This window comes from Parasteatoda tepidariorum, chromosome 2 (genome assembly GCF_043381705.1).
Source record: "Parasteatoda tepidariorum isolate YZ-2023 chromosome 2, CAS_Ptep_4.0, whole genome shotgun sequence".
Lineage (NCBI taxonomy): Eukaryota > Metazoa > Arthropoda > Arachnida > Araneae > Theridiidae > Parasteatoda > Parasteatoda tepidariorum.
Window position 1 is genome coordinate 16,177,810 of NC_092205.1, and position 22,963 is coordinate 16,200,772.

The following is a 22,963-nucleotide window of genomic DNA, read 5'->3' on the forward strand; positions in this document are numbered from 1 at the left end:
AACATTCTAGTAAGTTAAAATGCTAAATCACTTTATATTAATTTCTTGGTGTAACTGTATTTTGTTTTGAAGGCATGTTTAAATACAATTAAATTAAAATTAAGAAATCAAAATGATCTAAAATGTAAACAATCAACATCCCCCCCCCCTAGTGGGGCGCGGTAAAATTATCAAACGTTGACAGGTCCGCGGTGATAAAAAGGTTGTGGAACACTGCTCTAGAGTATAGGTTAAATAATAACAAGAGAAACTACATGCATTATTACATCAAAACATTATTACATTTGTTACATCAAAAACAAAATATTAAACATTTCTGGAACATTTACTAAATTCTTAAAAGAATTGAACGAAGTTTTCTTTTCTTTTAATTTAAAAAAAAAACTAACTTTTTTTCAATTTCTTTATAATTGAAAATATGAAATATAACAAAAGTGTATCATCATTAGCTAGATGTATTAAGATTTTAGCAAAATTTTAATTCTTGATATTCCATGGCTAAATTTATACAAATGTTTTCTTACTCAGATCGATTAATTCCATATTTTGTGGATATCCTGTTCTCCCACGTCATTTTAGACATTATTTATTTAATTCTTATACTGTTAAAACACTGAAAAAATACATAAATAAAGAAATTATTCTTTATTTAACTCGCAATAAATATTTATATGAATGATACTTCAGTTGTTCAAAAATGATGACACACTTTGCAGAATGACTTTGAGAAAAGATTAAAAAGCGTTTCCTGGTAATGTGTCCTTAGGTGGATATTTTATTTCAACTTTAAGAAGTGTTTTCCTAAGATGTAACAACACTAGTACTCATTACTTTCACAGAAATAATACTGTTTTATGTTATAAACAGCATATAAACTAGGAAATCTCAAATTTTTCTGGATAAATCTACCCTTTTGATTCATAAAGAATCAATTTTTATGCCCAAAACAAACCTGTAAATTAACATATTATTTGATTCGCCAAATAAAAAATAAAAATTCACTTGTTCATTTTATTCAATAGCATAGATTTCAGGCAACAAATTTTGGTGCAAGTGTAAAATCATGTCGACCAGGAAAGTTGGCTCAAATTCCATCGAGGTGAAATCAAATCGTTTCATATTGTAACCAGGGCTTATTTAATGAAAAATTTTAAAAAAAGTAAATTTTTTTGGGGAAAAAATTTTTGAGATTAATATTTTAGAACATGTAATTAAAAAAAAATTTCACTTAAAAATTTTTTCACTTCACTTTAAATGTATATAATTTTAGTAACAAAAAAGAGACTATTTTAGTGAGAAACCTTAGACGATATTTATCATTGTTGGTAAAAAATCGAGTTGATAGGCACAATTTTTAAATTTTGCAAAATAGATGACGGAATTTTACGCGAGGATTTAAGTTTTGTGTGGAAGAATACAATTTTAAAAACGATATGAAAAAAATTTTGGAATTCAAACTGCCCAAAAAATAAATTTTAAAATTATTCACAAAATAATAATGAGACATTTTTTACTGAAATGATTTTACCTTACCGCACGGAGAAAAAAATTCTGGTAAAATTATCGTACTAACTCGCAAAAACTTATCATGTGAAGAAAAAAAAAAGAAAAAAAGAACAACAACATATTTTTGGTTAATAAATAGAAAATACAAAACCGAGAAGTAAATTAAACTAAATAAATGGTTCGTATGCCATGCTCAAAGATATCATGAAAGAATTTTTAAATTTTGCCTCAGTTAAGAAATTTTTTCATATATTAAAAAATCTAAAATCATATTTATACTGTCAATTTTGCTAAAATCATTAACTAAGTCCTTCGGTAACACTTACTGGTGTACATACTGGTGTTCCCCTAAAGCCAGAAACACGGTAAATTTTAACATATTCTGGTAATTGTAAGCATACTTTTGTTCTCTGTGTGAAAGTAAGAATATTTTTTATTGAAATTTATTTCTTATGAATACATTAAAATAGCTTCGTGATATTAATCAACATTTTCGTTGTGTCAAACGATCCAAAATAATACTTAAAAACTTTTCTCGATCTTCTATATGAATGTTGTGAGAAACTCCTTCAAATTTTATGAGTTCAGCACTCGGAAAATGTTTTTTGATATTCTCTTCATCAGCTTCACTAAATAAGAATACAATAAGGTACTTATTTAGACAAAAAAAAATTTACAAATTTTCAATATAACAATTTGTTTTTCAAATTAAATATAAAATAACAAAAAGTAGTTTTTTTTCTTTTTTTTTCAAAGTCATTGTGATGCCACAATTGGCATACACATATTTATTTTCTATCTTTTAAAATATCTTTGATTTCTTAAGCTGATTTTTTTTATTAATAGAATTATATTTAAAATAAAGCACAAACTTAATCTTTTTAAAACGAACATAAAATATTTATTTCTTCTCTTCCAGATTAATGTAACGGATACTTTCTTTTTATTTCATTACTAATGCAGACTTATTAATTCACTGTCGCCTCTAATCGAAAACAAAAATCTATTTATAACTTTTTATTCTAATTTCTAACCGCAAAAATGTTTCAGTTGCATGGTTGTAATAATTCTCATAAATTTGTTGGCGACTCGTGATCGCCAAGGTATTATTTTAAACCCAATATTGATATGCTGGTTGGCTTTGTTTTGGCTATGTTATATTTTAATAAATCGCCAATTTTGGATCTCCTACCCATGCTTCTGTGTCCGTTGGGAACAAATTACATGTACTTTTTAATTTGGCTTTTGACTAGGCAGGTTGTGGGGGATTCGTCTCCCATGGCCTGACCTATTTTAATATTATTATGCAAAATTGATTCAACTGAAATTCTTATGAATGATTTTTATATTTTGTAACTCGAGCTCTGCAAATAATAAAATAAAAGCTTTTTTTTATTAATTCTGATCCAGCTCAACTATTATTTTCATCACCCTTCTGTTTTCATGTATTATTCAACTGGCCCACTATACCAATACAACCTCCATCCACACTGGAAATAATATCATCTCAACATAAAATGGCACCCTGATAATTCCTTCTCCATAGTCATGTAGATGTAAAACCTGCTTATTGTCCTTACGGAAAACGATTGCGTTAAATACAGTATAGACTTTCAAAGTTAATATTTAAGCAAAAGAGAAATTGCTTCTGATATATAATGAATTACTAGGTAGGAAGTTGGGATTAAAAACATCAAATCTTATTTTATTTTCGGACGAGACTTGCAGGCGTTTCCCATAGTAACCTTTCAATTTCTCTCTTTTTCCTCTAGCCACCAGAAGGATTTTAATGTTTCCTCTTTCTTCTCTTTAATAACTATTTTTTAAACAATTAATAAATCAGCATCGGCAGGGATGGGTGGACCATAGCCCGGTTATACACTTTCTCGGTATTCCCTGACCATATTCTCCCTGACCATATTTTTTTAATTATGGAGCGAATTTTTTGCTTGGCCGGTATGGTATTGATGTCAGTAGTAAGCGCCCCTCTTCGTGCGGCGGAAGTGACGTCATCATGGAAAGTCAATTGACTTTCCATGATGGCGTCACTTCCGCCGCACGAAGAGGGGCGCCTACTACTGATGCCATATACTGATTTTTTTTAAATTTCAAATAAAGAGTCATCGCGAACTAATGTAATGTAAATATTTATTTCTAATCCACGAGCGATTGCTCCATAGCATATTTTTAAAATTAATCAGTGAACATTATTAATGATGATCCAAAAAGCCAATGAGAGAAGAATGGGTGTTTCATAAAAATGTTTTACGGTTTAAAGAAAATTTTATAGCATGATTGTCAAAGTAGTAACATAAAAAATTAAATAAAATAAATCACTATTTTTTCTCTGTAATTTATGTAAGTCAAAACATACTATCATATCCAAAATGAGTATGGTTTGTGTTACGCATACTAAAGCACAAAATAGCAATTTTAATATAGCACAGCACAGACAAAATACAGAACTTTTTTTGTGCTTTATTCACTTCGATTTTCGCTTTATTCATGCAATCATAATTTTTCAATGCTTTTTTGTAATTGTATAAAATGCCTACATAATAAATGCATTGCTGGTCACGTTAACGGTAGGGAACACGTTAATAACTTCTGAACAAATTCCCAATTACCAAATTATTTAGCTTTTAATTTCCGAAAGGGTGTTCACAACTTGTAAATTTTTAGAATTGAAAGAATATTTCGAAGAAGGAGAAACAAGCATGTTTCATGGATTTTCTAAGTCATTTTAAATTGGTTTTTACTAATTTTTGTCACGTATGTTTTGTCGCCAAATGTTTTGCCTCCATGTTTGTACGTTAAACGTATCCATATTATTTTTTTGTTTCGAATGAGCTACAAAATCGGTCTTGCCGATGAGCAGACCTAGTGCGTTCTCCAGAGGTGGTATCCACTCTTTCAGGACCACCACAATGGATGAGATACCGTTGGTCATGTTGATTTGAACGTCTAGTTTCTGCCACACTAGATGGCAGCACCGAGACTCTATTTGGATGCTAAAGTGCACTAGGAATTTAATTTTGCCGGAAGTGCCAAGAGCCAATAAGATATCCATATTATATTTTGAAATATAACGTTTATGAATTTCTTTCGATTGCAAAACAGCGATGCTGACTTGGAATACATACCAAAACCAACTACTGAATGTTACCGCTGTAAAGTGTTCAGAGTTATTATTTACAGTTATTTTATTGTACCTAGACACCGTTTTGATCCATACAATATTCCTGTAAATGTTACTTGTATGCGTCAGGATTTATTTTCCACACTGACGCAAGCAAAAACAAAACAATGAACAGTCAAAGTAAACACAATGTACTTACACGTTCATGAAAGAACGATTCCCATACAAGAAATAAGCCGGTCCAGAAAACACACCGCTGGGATCCGGCATTAGTGTATCGTAGTTTTTAAGTGCTTTAAGAATTACATCTTTGTTGAAACTGACATCGTAACTTCCATCTGGTTTACGCTTAAGAACATAATCAGTGTGGAAATTACTACCCTTTTCATCAAAGTGAACCTTGAAAACAAAAATCTCAAATAAGCATGGAAATGCACTTTGTATGGATGGGTGGTCCAATGTAAACAATAACAAGCGTCCTTAAACCGGAAGAAATTTAGAAAATTTCAGATGTATCCCTCCGCTTATGTTATGACTACGAGGCGATGTGTGAACAAGCCTAATATTCTATGCAGTTTTTGTTATTGTAATTTGGGTTCAAATCTAAACATAATTGTACCATTCATTAGAGCTTTCAGAAATGTATTGATTTTCAGAGGTCGTAAGGCCAAGAAAAATTTTGGAAAGTTAATATCTCATTGTGAATAATTCTTAAGGTTTGCCATGTTTTGTATTTTATCCCTAATTTGGCTGCATATGAATAAAATGTCACCAAAAATATCTTTAAAAATATTTTTTTAAGATAGCCTAATTAGAAAATATTCTAATGATTATAACATTAATATGATAATGCTGAAGTTTAAAGGCTGAAAGAAAGAACTCGTTACATGTGAAATACTGCAAAAGATAAGATGCAATAATATGATGGCGCGTTTTCTCATTCTGCGGCGTAAAAATATATCGGAAGCAGTAACCCGGAAGTCTTGAAAGAGCAATTTTACCACTAGCGCCACCACCCTTAGCTTTACACGATCACCCATCCATACTGGTGAAATTTTTATTTCAAAATTTTGGTAAAATAACCGGTATCAGTCTGTCCATCCAATTTACAGCATAATTTAAGGTGAAGAACTTTTTTTTAACCCTTATAGGTTTGAAACTGTTTACATCTAGTATGGTTAAAAACCATGAATATAAAACTATTTGGTTTTTTAACCATTTGGAACTATCATAATTTCAAAACTGTAAGGAAGAAATTTTACTGGAAATTCGAGGTAATTTAGCAGCTTTATGGTGCTGCCATCTTTGTGTGAATGAGAGAACCATTTTCTAATAGTATAGAGTCGTAAATAGGAGAGTTCAGAACACTGGAAATTCTTCACATGTTGAAGGGAATGAAACAAATATTGCTGAGGAGAAATTCTGGCAGGGACTCGAATCTCTGTTCTGCCAGTCATGCGAATCACTGATTAGCCCCCTCGGCTATAATGTGTACCCATCTGCAATCAAAAAAGTGACTTCATCAGGTGGGCCTTGTTGGTGCGATAAAATTCTAGTTGTTCAACCGTATTGGGTAAAAGCAGTTAATAAACGATTTTTCTCACAGTTAACAATTTGAATACCATCTCATTTATGGTTACTTGACTGTTTTGTTTGAATATGGTAAAATAACAATTAAATAAATTGTTATTTAACCATTTTTTCGAGACATTTGCCAACAATGCGACATAAGATAACTCTTAAAACTTAGTATTTTTATTGAAAGCAGAACTATAAAATTGAATGTAGGTTATACACATTTAAATCGAACGTAAAAATGCCAGCTGAATTCGTTTTCAGGGTAAATTTTATATTGCAATAATACAATTAATTTTTAATGTTTGATTCTTGATTTATTAAATTTGATTATAAACGATTTTGGTATTCAGTACATTCAGATAGCACTGGAAAACCAAATTTTTTGTTGCATTTATGCAAATACTTAACCTTGTCTAGGTTAAGGTTGGAGATACTTTCAGGTTCAGGTATTTGCCGGTCTACATCCCCTAGGAGTTAGTCGCCACATTTATGCGACCTCTTTGTTATACATAACGTTTTTAGACTTCAACTTTTCGACAAAAAATAGAATAAAATTGTCATTGAAAAAACAAACTGTAGCTTGGAGAGAAAAACTGATTTCCAATTTGAAATCAGCGTCTAGAAAATATCCAAGATCCGCTAAAAAATCTTCGGCAGCAGAAAAAATTAATAAACAAAATTTTCGTCGGTGTAATTCAAATGAATGTTTAGAATCCATATTTGTTCAAACTAACTCATGGTAAAACTTAAAAAGTTGAACAAAATTAAACAGAGTTTTGCATGTTTTAAGTCTCCACCGTTTTATTAAGTCTGCTGCAGAGTGTGGGTCAGATAAGCGTCCATGTGAACAATAAAATACCGTGTATTTCTTAAGTACTATTTTAATGTTTTCAGCATCTGAAGTCATTAGAGCATGCATTTTTGAAATCGAATATGATTATTTAAATAAAGGGGAAAACATTCGGAGAACTGGATATCTAGTTTGCCAATGTCTTAGAATGGAAAAGTCGAATTAAAGTCACCATCCTTTATTTACCAGATTAAATCTGGAGGTGATATTAATTTCTTATCTTCAGAATAATAAAATAAAGTAACCGAACTGCCATAAATTGGGCACACGGAGTAATTTTTTAAATTCGCAATTTAAGAAAGATTAAGTTTCCCAATATAATGGGCAATGATACAAACAAATTACAACAAATAGCCAATGCTACAAACAAGCAAGTTACACAATAATTCACCACTGCAAGTGGGTTGGTGGCAACTGCAAAATTAAATCAATAGTAAATGAATCATAGAAAAGTAAAATCATGCAAGGGGATAAATCACCAGTATAAGGCAAACCAAGTGTAAAAGTTTATTTTAAAAACGAGAAGAAAAAAAATAGTTGAAAGGGGTTGAGATTGATAAGTCGAAAAAATCAAGTAAATTGTAAAATCAAAAGCCAAAAGAGCTCGTTAAATCAGAAAAAGTTAAAATCAAAAGGGCTTTAAAATCTAATATAGTTCAAATCAATTAGAGAAGTAGTTAAAAATAAGGAAAGCCATAAGGCCAAGATAAAAACAATTAAAATCAAAAAACGGATGCTAAGAACAAGAAAATTGGCTAAAATTCAAAGTTAAATCAGCCTAAAAAGTACAAAAGTCGAGTAAAAACAATCAAAACAAAAACGGAGTAGACAATTAAAATTCAGTAGGATAAAAGGTGATAAAGCATGATACAAACAATGACAATCCCGAATAAAATGAGAAATTGGTAAAACCTAAGTGGACAAGATAAGTGATTAAGTGTCTGGAGCAGGCAGGCTCTGATGCTAGGTGATTATATTTGCCAGTACCTATTCTAGCGTGGTTTTGATGATTGTTTTGATTTTATTCCTGTAGGCCAACTCTGCATAACACTGGTGTCGGTTTTTACCTTCAAATTGATCTCCACGGAGTGTCTGGAAGTGGGCGCTGTCAAATACGAGGTGGTCCATTAACTATTCAATTTGGCAATAATTATAGTTAGGAGTTTTGTTAAATAAATTGTGTTGGTGTACCCCAAACACCCTGTGGCCAGTTAAAAATTGATTTAAATAAAAGTCCGCCTGCAGGGGTTTTATTGAAGGGTCCTGGAAAAATATAAACGTCTGCGGGCCTCAATCAGAACTCTCCCAATTTAAATTTCCACTGTTTCATATTATGAGCTTTTAAAAATGCTTTGACCTTCAGAATAATCTGGAAGAGAAGGTATAGCGATGAAGGTTACTGATTCATCGTAAGTTTCCAGATCAGTTTCATTAATTTCAGATGGCTTTTTTGTATCAATTTACTTTTAGCTTAAATTTGTTATTTTTAATTAATAAATCCATTTATATTACTAGGTGTTCAAAACTCAATGACTAATTCCTTTTTGACTAACTAAAATGAAATCATGCATTCGATATAAAAAAAAATGCTCGGAAATAGAGGTGCTTAAAGAGAACAACGTATTACGAGCACCTTAACCGTGTAAAACTATTAAAAAATACTATTGACTGACGTCATACTGCTGTTACAATTTCATTTAGATGTAAGAGAAAAAAATATAAGTATGTGTTTAACATCTCCTGGAAATTATTACATTAAAAGTATTTAAGACAAGGTTTAAGATTAATAAAATAAAAATAGTAAAATAAGATGGCACACGTAAAGACTACTCTATAAAATAAAGGTACATTTAAATGTATATAAAAACTTAACATTCTCCAGACATTTGTTCAAAGAAGAATTTAATAAATGAGAATTAGAAATATTATTATAAACGTCGTTGAACAGCCGACCCATTTTTTTAGGTTTAGGACTACTAATGATCAACTCTGTGGCCCTGTAATTTTAAACCCAATATAAAAGACAAGGAAAGTCGGGGATCAAGTATTGGGAGAAATATGCCTTCGTGATGAACTAACCCTCATTTGCATTACTTGGAGAGGTAAATTACGAAGAGCTCCCTTGGTTAGACGGATGGAATGGGACTCTAAACCATGATCAGTTGACCTTAATACAAAAATCAATGACCTTAGTACAAAAAACTGAATTTTTTTTAATCGAAAAATGCCCTAAAGATCAAACTAAACAAAGTAGAGAACGCCCAAAGCATAAACTCCAATAGTAATAGTTCAAATATTTGTGGAATGGTCACGCTGCTTGAATGTGGCATGCGTCCATTGATAAGACGCCCTGAATTTTGTTCACCTATGATAGAAATAGCACTATAAAATTAACGATAAGAATCATGATTAATTTACTATAAAAGGGACAATAAGAAGGTATTTAAAAACTTAACGGAAATTAGTTCATAATGTAAGGTGTTGTTGGCTACAAACCTGAAGTAATGAAATGGAGGAACCACTTGAACCTTTTTTTTTACTAAGGTCGTATTCCAGTTCTAGTCCACAAATATCAGCACATAAGTCTTAATTAATAATAGAAACGAGTGGACCACGCCCCCTGCTCGCTAACTCTCGCCAACCTAAACCAAGCTCGCTTCGTTCGCTACTAACTTAGCTACATTGCAAATGCACAAAATTCTAAGAATTCAAAACAATCATTCAAACCCATATAACAACTTTTCTTTTTAAATTACTCCTTATCATAAATACTAAGTCGTTAAAATAAATTTAAATTCAAATAAATGACACGTAATTCGTTAAACCTATTAGAAATGTGCTACAGTATAAAATCTTAAAGCGTAACAGCACGACTGAGACTCATTTTTCAATGAATAACTAATCACAATAANTATAAATTCGTGAAAAAAGCGCTTTCGACAGAATACTAAAATAGAGATCTATCTACAAAGACTACTCACTTCTGCCTAGCTTATGCTCTCTCTGGTTATTTCAGTTTCCGTTTTTAAAAGCGCTATATGTTGAGCCATCACAGCTAGATTTTACATGTGACATTTTTAGCGGTAATCATTGGTCGATTTTCTAGCGTTGCCATTCGGAGAGTTGTAATGAGACTTTTTTAGTTGTAATGAGACTTTTTTTTGTCGCCGTGTAAGAGAAATATATATATAGATGTTTAGTAATGGTTAATAAATATACAATAATATCCATCAAATTAGTAATTGAAAAGTTTTCTCAGCACGTTAAGAATATGTCGAAAAAATTAGGATGTGTTTATTCGTGTTTCAAAAAATGAAAATAAAGAACTTTAGTCGAAAAATCTTTTTTCTTCGAGAAAAATAATTTGTTAAAATTAAAATAAATTTTATTTTTTATAGAAATGAATTTGAATTCCCCGAAATTATATTAAACAAAAATTAATTTTATACTTACTGAAAGATCTTTAATTTGAGCCTGACTGAACAGCTGAGTAAATACAAATTTCCTCGCTTCTATTTCATTCATTGAATCTGGAATACTTTTAACAGCTCTTATCAGCATATCTGTAGCACAAGCCAACAGATCAACGAATTTTTCAGTTAATTTCTTTACATACATATCTTCCGAGAAAAACATCTCTACTCTTTCTGGCTTTAAATATAATATTGGATACAATAATTAGATACAACAAAGTACAGTGCGCAGAAAAATAAACGGACCTCCCTAAATAACTTTTAATCAAATGATCGGATTTTTTCGTTCAAGGATTCAATCTTAATGGTTCGAGAGGCTAACCTTAAATATGATAATGAATTATTACAAACAATATATTGAGTTACAAAATTAGACATAAAACGTACTTTCTCTGAATAAACATATTTGTTTCAACAGACATGGATTTCTGACCCCCGAAATATAGGTTGGAAAATATAGTCTAAATAGTTCGGTCAGGAGAGCGGTCCAAACCTTGGGCACCTTAATGTTAATTTTAATTTTTTAGCATTTCCCCATATCTCGAGAACTTCTTAAGAAATTTGAATTTTTTTTTCGCTCAATTATAAAATTTGTTTATTCAAAGATAATTCCACACGAAAGAAAAATTTTTATTATTTCTCATTATCTAATTTAGTAATAGTCGAAAAATTTAGAATTTTATGACGTAATTTTTTATGTATCTTTTTCATGGCACAATACAAAATCTGAATGAAATCGGTCGAAACGTTCCTGAGAAATCGAATTTTTAAAAAAAATCGTTTTTGTAACATTGAATCCTAGAACGTGAAGATCCGATCTATAGAACAAAAGTTATTTACGGTTGTTCGATTTCTATTTTGTGCAATATAATTATTTCATTTTACTAGAAGAAATTGAAGATTCTATGCAGACATTGAATTTCAAAATAATTTACGTTTCAACTAAACTTCGGAAAAATTTTAACTTATTTTCTACATTTTTGATATATTTTTTTTTTTTAATGAAAAGGAGATATTGGGTAGCTTTCATGCCCATATCCAAAATACTCGTCTTTGCACAGTTACACAATATTTTTACACATGGTAATACTCACGTATCTATTATGTACTAAGTATTTAACGAGTACTATGTACTTGACGAGCCACAGGAGCGGCTCGTTATGTACAGGCCTTGCTAATATATTTGGTTCAGGAAAAATAAATTATTTTTACATAAAATTTAAGACTTAACATATTTTAAATTGCCAATTTGTTAAATAATGCACCATTTTGTTTGGTAATTTGTTGCCATTTAAAAGGTAGCCTCGTAATGCTCCTCTAATAAAAATCTTGTTCTCGGAGGAGCCTGTAATCCCTAGAAAGAGCATCGGAGAATGCTTCCATTGGATGGTGGGAGGGAAATAGAAAACCTCTCATGGACCCATAGGTAGAAGTCCAACCTCTTACGGCTTTGGCAGCAATTTTTCCACATAGGATCAATCTAGAGTTTACGGCCTATAACTGTTACCGTCAATACCAATCTCCTTATCCTGTGCTAAAAAACGAGTTAACTGCTACTATCCTTGAAAAGGACATGCAGACTATCAACACGTGGTCAGAAAGTGACATAGTCCGTGCGTATATAGATGTCTCTTCTAATAATACTGTAAAAGTGTGCACGTGAACATTAATTATATTCTTATTGCATATTTAGTATTCCATGTTTTGGCAACAGCAGTTCTTGTGTACGATTTAGATTTTGAGTTTTTAGGAATAACGGTGTGTGTAAATTTTAATAAAAGTATTGTTTTGTTTTTCTTTTAAAAGTTGTTTCTTACATTATCAGAAGTGGGATAAACAGGCAACTGTAATTAATTTTGAGTTTTGAGTTTGAAATGGCATTTTTATCGCGACTTCGTAAAGATCAGTTACGTTACGTAGCTAATGAGTTTTCTGAAGATGCTTCGTCTACCACTTTGAAAATCCCTGACTTGAGAAAGTTAATATTGAATAGCGAGAATTACGATGAAGAAATGGTTCGAGGAATGGTAGAAAATTTAGTTGAAGACGCCGAGCGCCTTCGTCAAGAAGAGAAAGAAAAAGCCGAGCGCCAACATGCACATGCATTGGAAAAAGAAAAAGCCGATCGCCAACATGCATTGGAAAAAGAAAAAGCCGATCGCCAACATGCATTGGAAAAAGAAAAAGCCGATCGGGAACATGAATTGGAACTCAAGAAGTTAGATATTGCTGCTAAAACTTCAGAAGTAGTCGAAACTGAAGTAATAACATCGTCGCCAAAAGTTGATTGGCAGTCACAACTGAGAAAGTTTTCTACGAGTAATGAGGATATCAGCCTTTATTTAGTACATTTCGAGAGAGTAATGAAAAGAGTACAAATGCCAAGTTCATTGTGGATGGCATGTTTAATTAACCAGTTACCAAGTGAAATTGTCCAAATGATAATGAGAGAACCAGAAGAACAGTCAGAAAATTATGACTATGTTAAATCTCTTTTGCTTAAGTGCTACAGACTAAGTCCTGAAAAATTTAGACAACTTTTTTATTCTCATGAGAATACTGATGGAAAGTCATGGAAAGAATATTACCACGAGCTTGAAACGTATTTTAATGGGTGGACTGCAGGACTTAAAATAAGTAGTTTTGAGAGTTTAAAAGACCTGATCATCACAGATCGAATGAAAGCTCGGGTGCCGCCAGATATACGAGAACGTTACTTGGATCAGTGGACCCATATAATTTCACCTTATACATTAGCTGAAAAGGTAGATGAATTTATTGAACTCAAAGATGTTTTTAAGAATCATATTCAGTATAATAATAAATATAGTAACAATAAGTTTTTGAAAGAAGAAAATGTCGCCAAAGGTGAACAAACAGAGCCAAGTCGAAGTACAACTAATAATCAAACTGTTTGCTACAATTGTTATGATACCGGCCATTTTGCCCGTGATTGTGTAAATCCAAAACGTCCAAAGTTTTGTACTGCCTGCAAAACAGAAGGACATGGTACAAAGGAATGTCCAAAGATAGCGTCTTTCCCATTAGTCAATGCAGTTTCGTTTTCACCCAGTTCCAGTAATAGTACAACGAAGAATATTATCATAGAAGAAGTAAATACAAGTGCTCTTATGGATACCGCTGCTGATATATCTATGTTAAAATATAGTTTTGCACAAACGCTTAATAAAAATATTCATAAAAATATAGTTACACGAATTCGGGGTATTGGAGGTGTAAGGAAGTCACTAGGAATTATCATACTTAATGTGACTATAGACAGGGTAAAGCTGAAGGAAGTTCTGTTTTATGTAGTGACTGATGATACATTTGAAGGCCCGGATGTTCTCATCGGGAAGGACATCATTGACGCACCCGAGATAATAATGGTTAGAAATCAAGGCAGGTCCAAGTTAGTTCATGTGGAAGACCTGGATTTTTTGCATGATTTCCAGATTAATGAAATGCCTGATAGGGTTGTGTTGAAGACCCTCGAAAAGTTCGTGATTGAACCGCGTACAGTTCAATTGGTAACGCAAGATCTACTACCAACATCAAATGACTACGTAAATCCAACAAAACTGCAAAGAAATGCCCAAGAAAGTATTATCATTGCACAAGAAAAGATGAAAAGGAATTATGACAAACATCGATGTGATGCATTTAAGTACAATATAGGTGACGTTGTGGTCGTAAGACGATTACCTGAACAAACTGCCTTATCTAACACTAAAACCCAAGTTAAGTACAGAGGTCCTTTAACAGTCATCAAAATATTACCATCCGACACTTATCAAGTTACTGATTTACGCGTAGTTGGACAAGGAAGAAGAAGGCAACATAATTATACGACTACCGCCCACGCTTCGCAAATGAAACTATTTCATCTGGTCAACGACGAAGATCTGTCTGATGATGGGGACAATATTACTGGAAGTAAGGAAAACTTCATTGCTTGTGAACCCATAAACGACAGCAACAGTACAAATCAATGCAACGACGATCCAAATAAAAATTTAAGCCAAGATAACAGTAGACCAAAGAGATGTAAAAAAGTGCCGCATTACTTGATAACTTGTTATAACTTGGATTATAACTTGTTTTGAAGGGACGAGGTCGTCCAAAAGTCAGCATGGTCGAGTGTAAAAGTGTGCACGTGAACATTAATTATATTCTTATTGCATATTTAGTATTCCATGTTTTGGCAACAGCAGTTCTTGTGTACGATTTAGATTTTGAGTTTTTAGGAATAACGGTGTGTGTAAATTTTAATAAAAGTATTGCTTTGTTTTTCTTTTAAAAGTTGTTTCTTACAATACCATCCAAAATCGAAGAGCAGGCGTACACTTTGACCTGCCGAACGGCACAACCATAATCTTTGCAGAAATCTGGTCACATTGCCTTAAAATTTACCAGTGAAGAAATCTACGAAATCAATGTCAAGAGTGATCTTATACAATCCATCAATTGTTTAAGATCCGAGCACTTCAGGTGTATAAAAATCAGCACAGATGGAGTAAGAGCTTTTGATCTTGCAACAACTGCAAAAGATACACCACTAACTCTTCTCCGTGTGCTTGACTGCCCTGCAATTTCATGCCCCCTGGCTCTCCTTGGGGAATACCCTCTCGTGGTGTCTCTACTCGAACAAGATCGCCGAGATTGCTGCCTGTGTGCTTTAAGCACATGGTTATATTTGATCTTCCATGGACATGACGCTACCACTACCCCATGGAGGTCTTTGTTCCTATTGGCAAAAAACTCTAGTCATCGATTTTCACACTCCCATCTTGACGACAATTTCTTATCACTGAGGAAGTTTTTCAATGCAAGAAAAAGATGTCAATTGCTTGTTGCCAAGTCTGAATTATATAGTGGATGCATCAAAACTTCCCAACCAAGCTCCCTGAGTTTCTGACTAATCACTATAGACGTGTGTGGCCTAGCGTTGTCTTGATGAAATACAAAACCTCTCCTGTAGCCCTATTCTGGCCATTTCTGGTCAATCACTAGCCTTAAACGGATCGGCTGTTGACAATAAAGATCTGAATTTAGTGTTTGGCCATATGGGAGCAACTCATAATAAATTATTTTTCCCCAGTCCCATCAAATGCACAGCAGAAGCTTCCAGGTTTGGCCAACGTGAGTTGCTTCACCGAGCTCTGACCACGGTCGCTTCAACCGAATGTTATTGCATGTTATTGCCCCATTTCTCATCCCTAGTCACCACCCGTTTAAAAAATAGGTCGGTTTCATTTTGTTTAGCTAAGACTTCGCAGATGAAAATTCGAACCATCATGTTAATCCATCAATTGGTATAGAACTTAAACCTTCTGCCTTATTTTTGAATCCAGCTTTGTGCAAATGATTTAAAACTGTTTTATGGTTGAAACTTATTAACTGCTAACATGCCGGTCAACTTCGAACATTTCTGTGATTTTATCAAAACACTCTACATCTTCTGCTGAACTGCATCTTCAACAGCAAAAATTTCTGGATTGAATCATCGAAACCAAATTTGCACGTAATCTCGACTGTTACATAAACACCATTCACAATCTCAGCCACCTAACTTGCATTTTTCGCCTTCAAAGAAAATCTGTAACATGTACCGAATTTTCTCTTTGTTCCATTTTTAGCACCCTATAACTCGCAACTGAATGGACCAAACAAAAAACATTATTTTTAGAGCAAAACGCTTTAATAATTTTTAGGGCTAAACGTTACTTTTCCAACGAGTATAAATCTAAAATTATTTGATTGATATTCTGTGATATATATCCATCATTACAGCCATTTACTGAAAAAGATAATGGAATGGATATAATTTTATAGCGGGTTTATTTTTCAGATTTTAAAAAAGCCTTAGTTTCATATTTAGTAAAACTTTTACAAAATTGTTGTTAACTGTTTAATTCTAGGAATTTTCATTTTCTAAATAAATTAAAATATTGATTTTCCTAAGTTTCATTAGTTTTTTATTTTATTTATGTTTGAATAATATAAAGACAACACAAACGGGTACTAGAACAATTCTCCTTGTTTTCTCTTCCTTTGAACATCGATTGAGATTTAAAACAATTAAATAATTTATTTTAAGTTTGATTGATTTATTTTATTGCCCATTTGCAAATGGATCTTAGTTTGGATTTGATAAAGTGCACACATTTTTCAACTGTGTTCAAGAGTTATAGAATAGTAAACAGTGCGCATGCGTCGTCATTGCATGCGTTGCTATGACGACCGCTGCTGTTTTTCTTTTTATTTTCACTAGCAGTACTCTTACTTTCTTTAAAGCTGCTCTGCACGCTGTAATACCTCCCATACTGTGACCAACTATTATTGCTTTCGAAACATTCATGGTATCCATAAAGTAGAAGAGGTCATCGATATTTATTTCGGAATTCATGATATTGCCGTAATCGCTGCCGCCGAAATTCCTGGCATCATATGCATATGTCTGAAACACAGTATAATAAAAGATCAATTACTCATGTTTCTGTTTTCATAATAACGATTATGTAATAAATTTATTGGCTCAATGAAAGAAAGTATTTCTTTTAAATTAAATATAACTTATGCCAAATTCTTATAATGATACTGAATCATCCTCTTTTCAATATTTTTTCAGAAACTTTTCCTAAATTGAAAATGTTCACATATGAGATTGCTGTAATTATAATTAGCGCTACCTTGATCGTTATTTGCGCTATAAAGTCACTCGGTTTCTTTTTTTCTCCTCTTTTTTCTCTTCTCCGTTACCATGGTTTCGGCAAACCTTGCGTATTCTCACCACAGTCATTATATTCCAACTTCCTTAATGAAACGTTTTGCTGCAGGGAAAAAAGGTTATCATGGTCACTGAAACCATGATTTTGGAAAGGAAAAAAGCGTGAAGAGAGGGAAAAATCGAGCAACCTTGTACCGCCTATTCCACTTTCAAAAAGTGCATTTTATATTTAAGAGAGAAAAAAACGAAAATTAATATCGATGTCTGGCAAAATAGGAAAGCAGGAATAAAATCGTTAACTTATTTAGTTTTAGCATGGAACTTGAAGGTGTTTTCTAATAATCGCCTTTCAACTTCATTTTCTCTTCCTGCAATTAAACAGCGTTTTTTTTTTGTTTAAATAAAATATCTAAACAATAATTCACCAGATTCCGTTAGCACTTTTGTTTTCCCTCGCTTAAATAAGCATTTGTGATCCCTAATCACCTATTTTTTTACATCATCTTTCACAAATCTAGAAATACATCAAAAGCGTTGGTCACAGAGCACCTTGAATAAGAGATGTACATTAGTATTAATATTGCACGTTTATAATGACGACCAACTACAACAATGGAAAATGTGAGGAAAAGTCATGTTCTCTTTTTTTTGAAGTGTATTGCACTATTTTTTTTAATTAATTATATAAAAGCGATCAACGTTTAGTAAGAAAACAAAAAAGAGAATAAAAATTCTCTGATACTCTTCTAAAATTAACAATGCATGTAAATGTATCTAAAATTGATGAAAGAGGCATATAAATTTTTTATATGTGTTTTGATGAATGACTTATAAGTAAAGCTGATTTAAAACATTTATTATCTATGAACACAACGACTATAACAGGAATCCAAGGATATTTTTTTAAACAAACGGTATTCCGGTTTTTTCAAAGAGTTTTATAAAAAAAAACTGAAAAAAAATTTTAAAAAATACTGGCTATCGAGATCACTTTTAAAAAATTTATTTATTTAATAAAAAAAAAAGCACTTTTCTATTTCGCCGCCGCAAGCGATTAAGTCGCCAATTCGAGGTTACCGGGAGCTAATAAATTTAACTAGTTTTTTCTTATAATTTATTTTATTTAGGTGACGACTTTTCTTTTTTAAAAAACATAAATCTATACATCTATACATAATAATAAACGCGGCTGTGTGTGTGTGTGTAATCACAATATATCGCCCCAGAAGCCTCGCCCAGGCACGAAACTCGGCCCATAATTGTGTTTTGACATAATGAAGAAGTATTTTTTTTCTTTTTCAAAAATTTTGATTAGTTATTTAGTTATCAGTCATTTTGTAAGTCTATGCTTTTCGTCTGCTTTTTCGTCTTCAAAGAGCCATATTCAAAAAACTATTAAAAAATGCATATACTTTTCCCCACTCTTATAAATGTATGCTAATGCGAACCTCACAATTGAAATATTAATTTTCGACAACTTAAACCAATAATATACGAAGGAATTAATAATTTAATTGTAAAGTTCGCATTAGTTTACATTTATTAAAGTGGAGAAAAGTTTAACTTTTGTATTAAAAATGTGGCAACATATTCGATACGTAAATAGAACGCTTCGCTTTGATATATTTGTCGCTGTTCATAATTGTTATAATAAGTTTTTCTTCTTCTTTCCACGCTCTATTTTTTTTTCTTAAGCGAAGACGATAATTTTTGTAGCGATATAGAAATAGAAATTGATACCATAAAAAATTATATAGAAATAGAAATTGATACCATAAAAAATTAATTCGTTTTCGTGTTCTTTTCATGTATTTAGCATTTTAGTTTTTTTTTCTTAAGCGTTGTAGCTATATAATATATAAAATAGGAATTTAATTGTTTTTGAAGGAACGATCACACTTACCTTGGATCTCTTTGGTTTTTCTATTCTTTATTTTAACAGTTTTTATTAAATGTAATTAGTTATTTTCAGAAAGTTTCAGTTTGCAGGTAAGCACTTAGATTTTAATATTGAAGTTTCATGATTTGCTTTCATAGTAATTGTTGTTCTAAAGTATTCGTTGACTTCTTAAAAACCCGATTACTGACATGGCAGAACCGCCTTCCAAAAAACTTTGTATTTTGTCAAAGAAAAAGATATTAAGAGATTCTCAGAGAAGAAGGGCCCAAGAAACGTTTGTGGAACGTTAAAGAAAGATGGAACATGACCGAATTTCGACAAGCAATTCTAGAGCCCAAGAAGTATTTCGTGTGGCGGACAGCTGGCCGCCTTAGGCGGCTAGTAAACTAATAAAATCGCTTAATTTGCTTGTGCTGGAGAAATGGAAAAAAATTTTTATAAAATAAGCATACGTGGCAGGTCTAACTTTCTAGCATATAATAAGTAAACAGAAAATAATAATTTCAAGTAAATAAAGGAAAATTACATTGAGATGAATATTGTTTGTACCTTTCTCTTTGTTTTGTCTGCTATAATTTGGGGAATATCTTCCCACATTTCTTTAGTGGCCCAAAAACCATGAAGGAAAATTACTGGATTTAAACTTCCATCTGTCCCATCAGCTGATTCAAATGTATGATACGAAAAATTTAGAGGAAAAAGTCTGAAAAAGCAGCGAAAAAACACAACATAAATAAATAAATAAAATAAACAAAATAAATGAAATAAGCGAAATAAATAAAATGAACAAAATAAATAAAATAAACGAAATAAATAAAATAAACAAAATAAATAAAATAAACAAAATAAACTGTTCTATGAAACGTGCTTTTGCATTAACGAAAATGTTTCATTACTGTTACTACCATGTGAAATGTAACTATAACAATAAATAAATAAATAAAACGTAACTCGAATAAATCAAGCTTTGTTTAGTAAAGAGTTTACATTGTTAATGAAACACATTCTGAAAAAAATTAACTCTGCTAAAAAGTACATGATGGCAAAATATACACAATGTTATTCTAAGTACAATGTTGAAAATAATCTCAATTTTAAAAACTGACATTTTTTTTACATTAGTTAAATTATAATCGAAATTATATTCATCCAGGGAAATATTTCATACAAAATGTTCACTTTGCTATAACTTAATAAGTTTTGTTTTCTTCAAAAAAACTCATTAGAAAAGGCCATTTATATAATATCAGGAAAAGGCAATATACATTGCAATACTGATAAAACTATGTAATAAATAATTATTTGCATAATTTTGATGAGCATGGCGCAAAACATTAAACTTGCTTCGAATCTAGATAGTCCTAAAAAAAGAAAATTTCTAGTAGTACTTAGGATTCGGAATGTGGGGGGGGGGGTAGCAATTTGAAATGTTTGGTGCAGTTGTCACATGCATATAAATATTTTTTTATATTACTCCATGATAGTATTAATTGTTCTTTTAATAATTTTGGGATTCCTTCAAAGAATTGTTATCAACTTTTTTCAAATAAACCTACATTTCATATTTCTCTTCATGATCAAAATTCAAACGCGATAAACCCATTCTTATTAAATAAAAATATATCCTCCCGACTTGGCTAGTCTCAATTCGATATTAGTCAAAGTTTCTAGATTTTATTAGAATCAAGATTTATTTTTCAAGATCTTGTCTTTCACGATAGCAGAAAAATTTCATCGGATAATAATACGAGAGTAAGAAAGTTGTAAACGTAACGAAATAAAACGAGAAAACTTTCCCTTGTGTGAAACTTGCAGCAGTGAGTTTGATTACTTGTATCAAGGAAATATAAATTTTTATTTATTTTTATTTATTTACTTACTTGATAATTTAGGCGAAATATGTATGGGCTGAGATTTCATGTTACTCAAATATCATATACTATATATGTATCATATATATATATACTATGCATATATATACTATATATATATATCATATATATNTTCGTAAGTTGTAAAACAAACATAAAATATACTGGGGACATGAAAATGACTGTTTTTGTGAGAATGACCCATATATATTATATATATACATATCATATATATATACTTTCATATTACTCTTATATGACAAATATTATTTTTCAGATTGTCTCTCTCAACTGCAAACTAAACATATTTTGAAATTTATGTTTTCTTTAAAGGCTGGAAAGCAGCAAACATTTTCATTTTTTATGCATTTCATGCATTTTTTAGAATTTTTTATGCTATTCCATCATTTATGTAGTGTACTAAAACTGCTCAAAACTTTCCCATGTTATATTTAAAACTATTTCAAATGTTAACTGATTTGGTTTTTAAACTTTGATACAAATGCAAAATATTCGTAATATATAATATTTTTTTTTAGTTAATATGAATAAAAATTTCCATATTTTGTTGGGTCTTCATCTCCTTGTCTGATTTTTTTTCGAATTTACTACCTAAAAGAAGCTTTGCTGAAAATTAATATATGTTCTATCCTTTATTCCAAAATGCGAAATATTTTTATTAGCAATCAGTTTTTTGCTTGATCTATTGGAGGTAAAATATTTGATGTCTCGTTCACTGGTCTCTAATTTTCTTTGCAATGCACCCGAGTTTCATTTAAGAAAAATATAAACACATTTATTAAATCTATTGCTGTAAGGCAGTGTTTCGCAAACTTATGTCTTTTGTGTAGCCTTTCTAAATTTTTCGCAACGCTGTGTACCACTAATAAAAAATGAAGTACACATAAGTTAAAAATCACAACTGGCTGTTGACACCACTAATTATTAACTGTTAACTCTGCAAAAAATAGCCAATAGGAAAATACGCAATCTCAAATTTTCATGGCTAGCTTTGTTTTTAAATATACTATTTTGAAATTTTCGTTTGTTGCAAGATATTTCGCATAAGAGCGCGTACCCCCGCTAAACTGTTCCCGTACCCCTGGGGGTACGCGTACCACACTTTGGGAAACACTGCTGTAAGGTGTTTAGAATAGATAGCTGCAGGAAATAATTATTAAAATTCGGAAATGAAATATTTTATTAGTTAAACAATATTAGGTAAAAATATTCTTCCCGCTGAGAGATAATAAATTGACTGTCCTTGGACTCACTCTCTGAATACATCATCACTATTTTGACATGCAACAGAAAGCGAAATTAAAGAAATTGCAAAATTGATTTTGATTTCAAGCTAAGGCGGGAAATCTCACCACTAAAATTGTGAAGGAAGTAGGAATGGTTCTGCTATCTCTTAGCAATATTCGGAAATAATCACGGGAACTAAAGAGACTTGTAAGTAGTGAGGAATTCAATTTCAATGACGCGATTTTTCTCCTCGAAGCATGACATGCGATGCCAAAATTAAGGGCAGAAAAACGCCGAACGTATGAGATGCAACGCCCAAAAGAGAAGGGGTTAGTTAATATAGACAGCAATAAACTATATTGACAGAAACAACTACACTGAAATATTTTATCTAAAATTGTCTCTGAATTCACTTAAAGGAAGAAAAAAACATAATAACAAAGAACTGTGGATTCAAAATTGCTAAATTTTTATTTTTTCGATTTTATAAAAAACAGTAAATCAGCACTCACTTATTCATTTTCTAAGTGGGACTGCTACAGATAGAAAAACTGAATTTCAAAAACTAAAACTAGGCTTCAAAAAGTTGTCTTATAATATTGTAGTTGTCTTATAAACACTTTGTACCAATTACTGATAATACAAATATCGTAAAAAATCTAAAGGGG

General features: G+C 31.5%; 1 protein-coding gene across 2 annotated transcripts; it reads right to left on the reverse strand.

Annotated features, from left to right (window-relative positions):
- Nucleotides 1-1,359: 1,359 nt before the first annotated feature.
- LOC107454825 (sn-1-specific diacylglycerol lipase ABHD11-like) lies at nt 1,360-22,933 on the reverse strand. Of its 2 annotated transcripts, XM_071177201.1 has the most exons (6): nt 22,808-22,933; nt 19,726-19,879; nt 16,833-17,006; nt 10,527-10,724; nt 4,845-5,044; nt 1,360-2,135 (listed from the first exon to the last, which is right to left on the reverse strand). In XM_071177201.1, exons 1-6 carry the CDS (start codon nt 22,813-22,815, stop codon nt 1,991-1,993), a joined length of 879 nt encoding a protein of 292 aa, XP_071033302.1. In that variant the 5' UTR covers nt 22,816-22,933; the 3' UTR covers nt 1,360-1,990. The 2 variants fall into 2 exon arrangements, with proteins under 2 accessions (XP_071033302.1, XP_042907216.2); XM_043051282.2 differs by lacking the exon at nt 16,833-17,006 and having other exon boundaries at nt 22,808-22,919.
- Nucleotides 22,934-22,963: the final 30 nt, after the last annotated feature.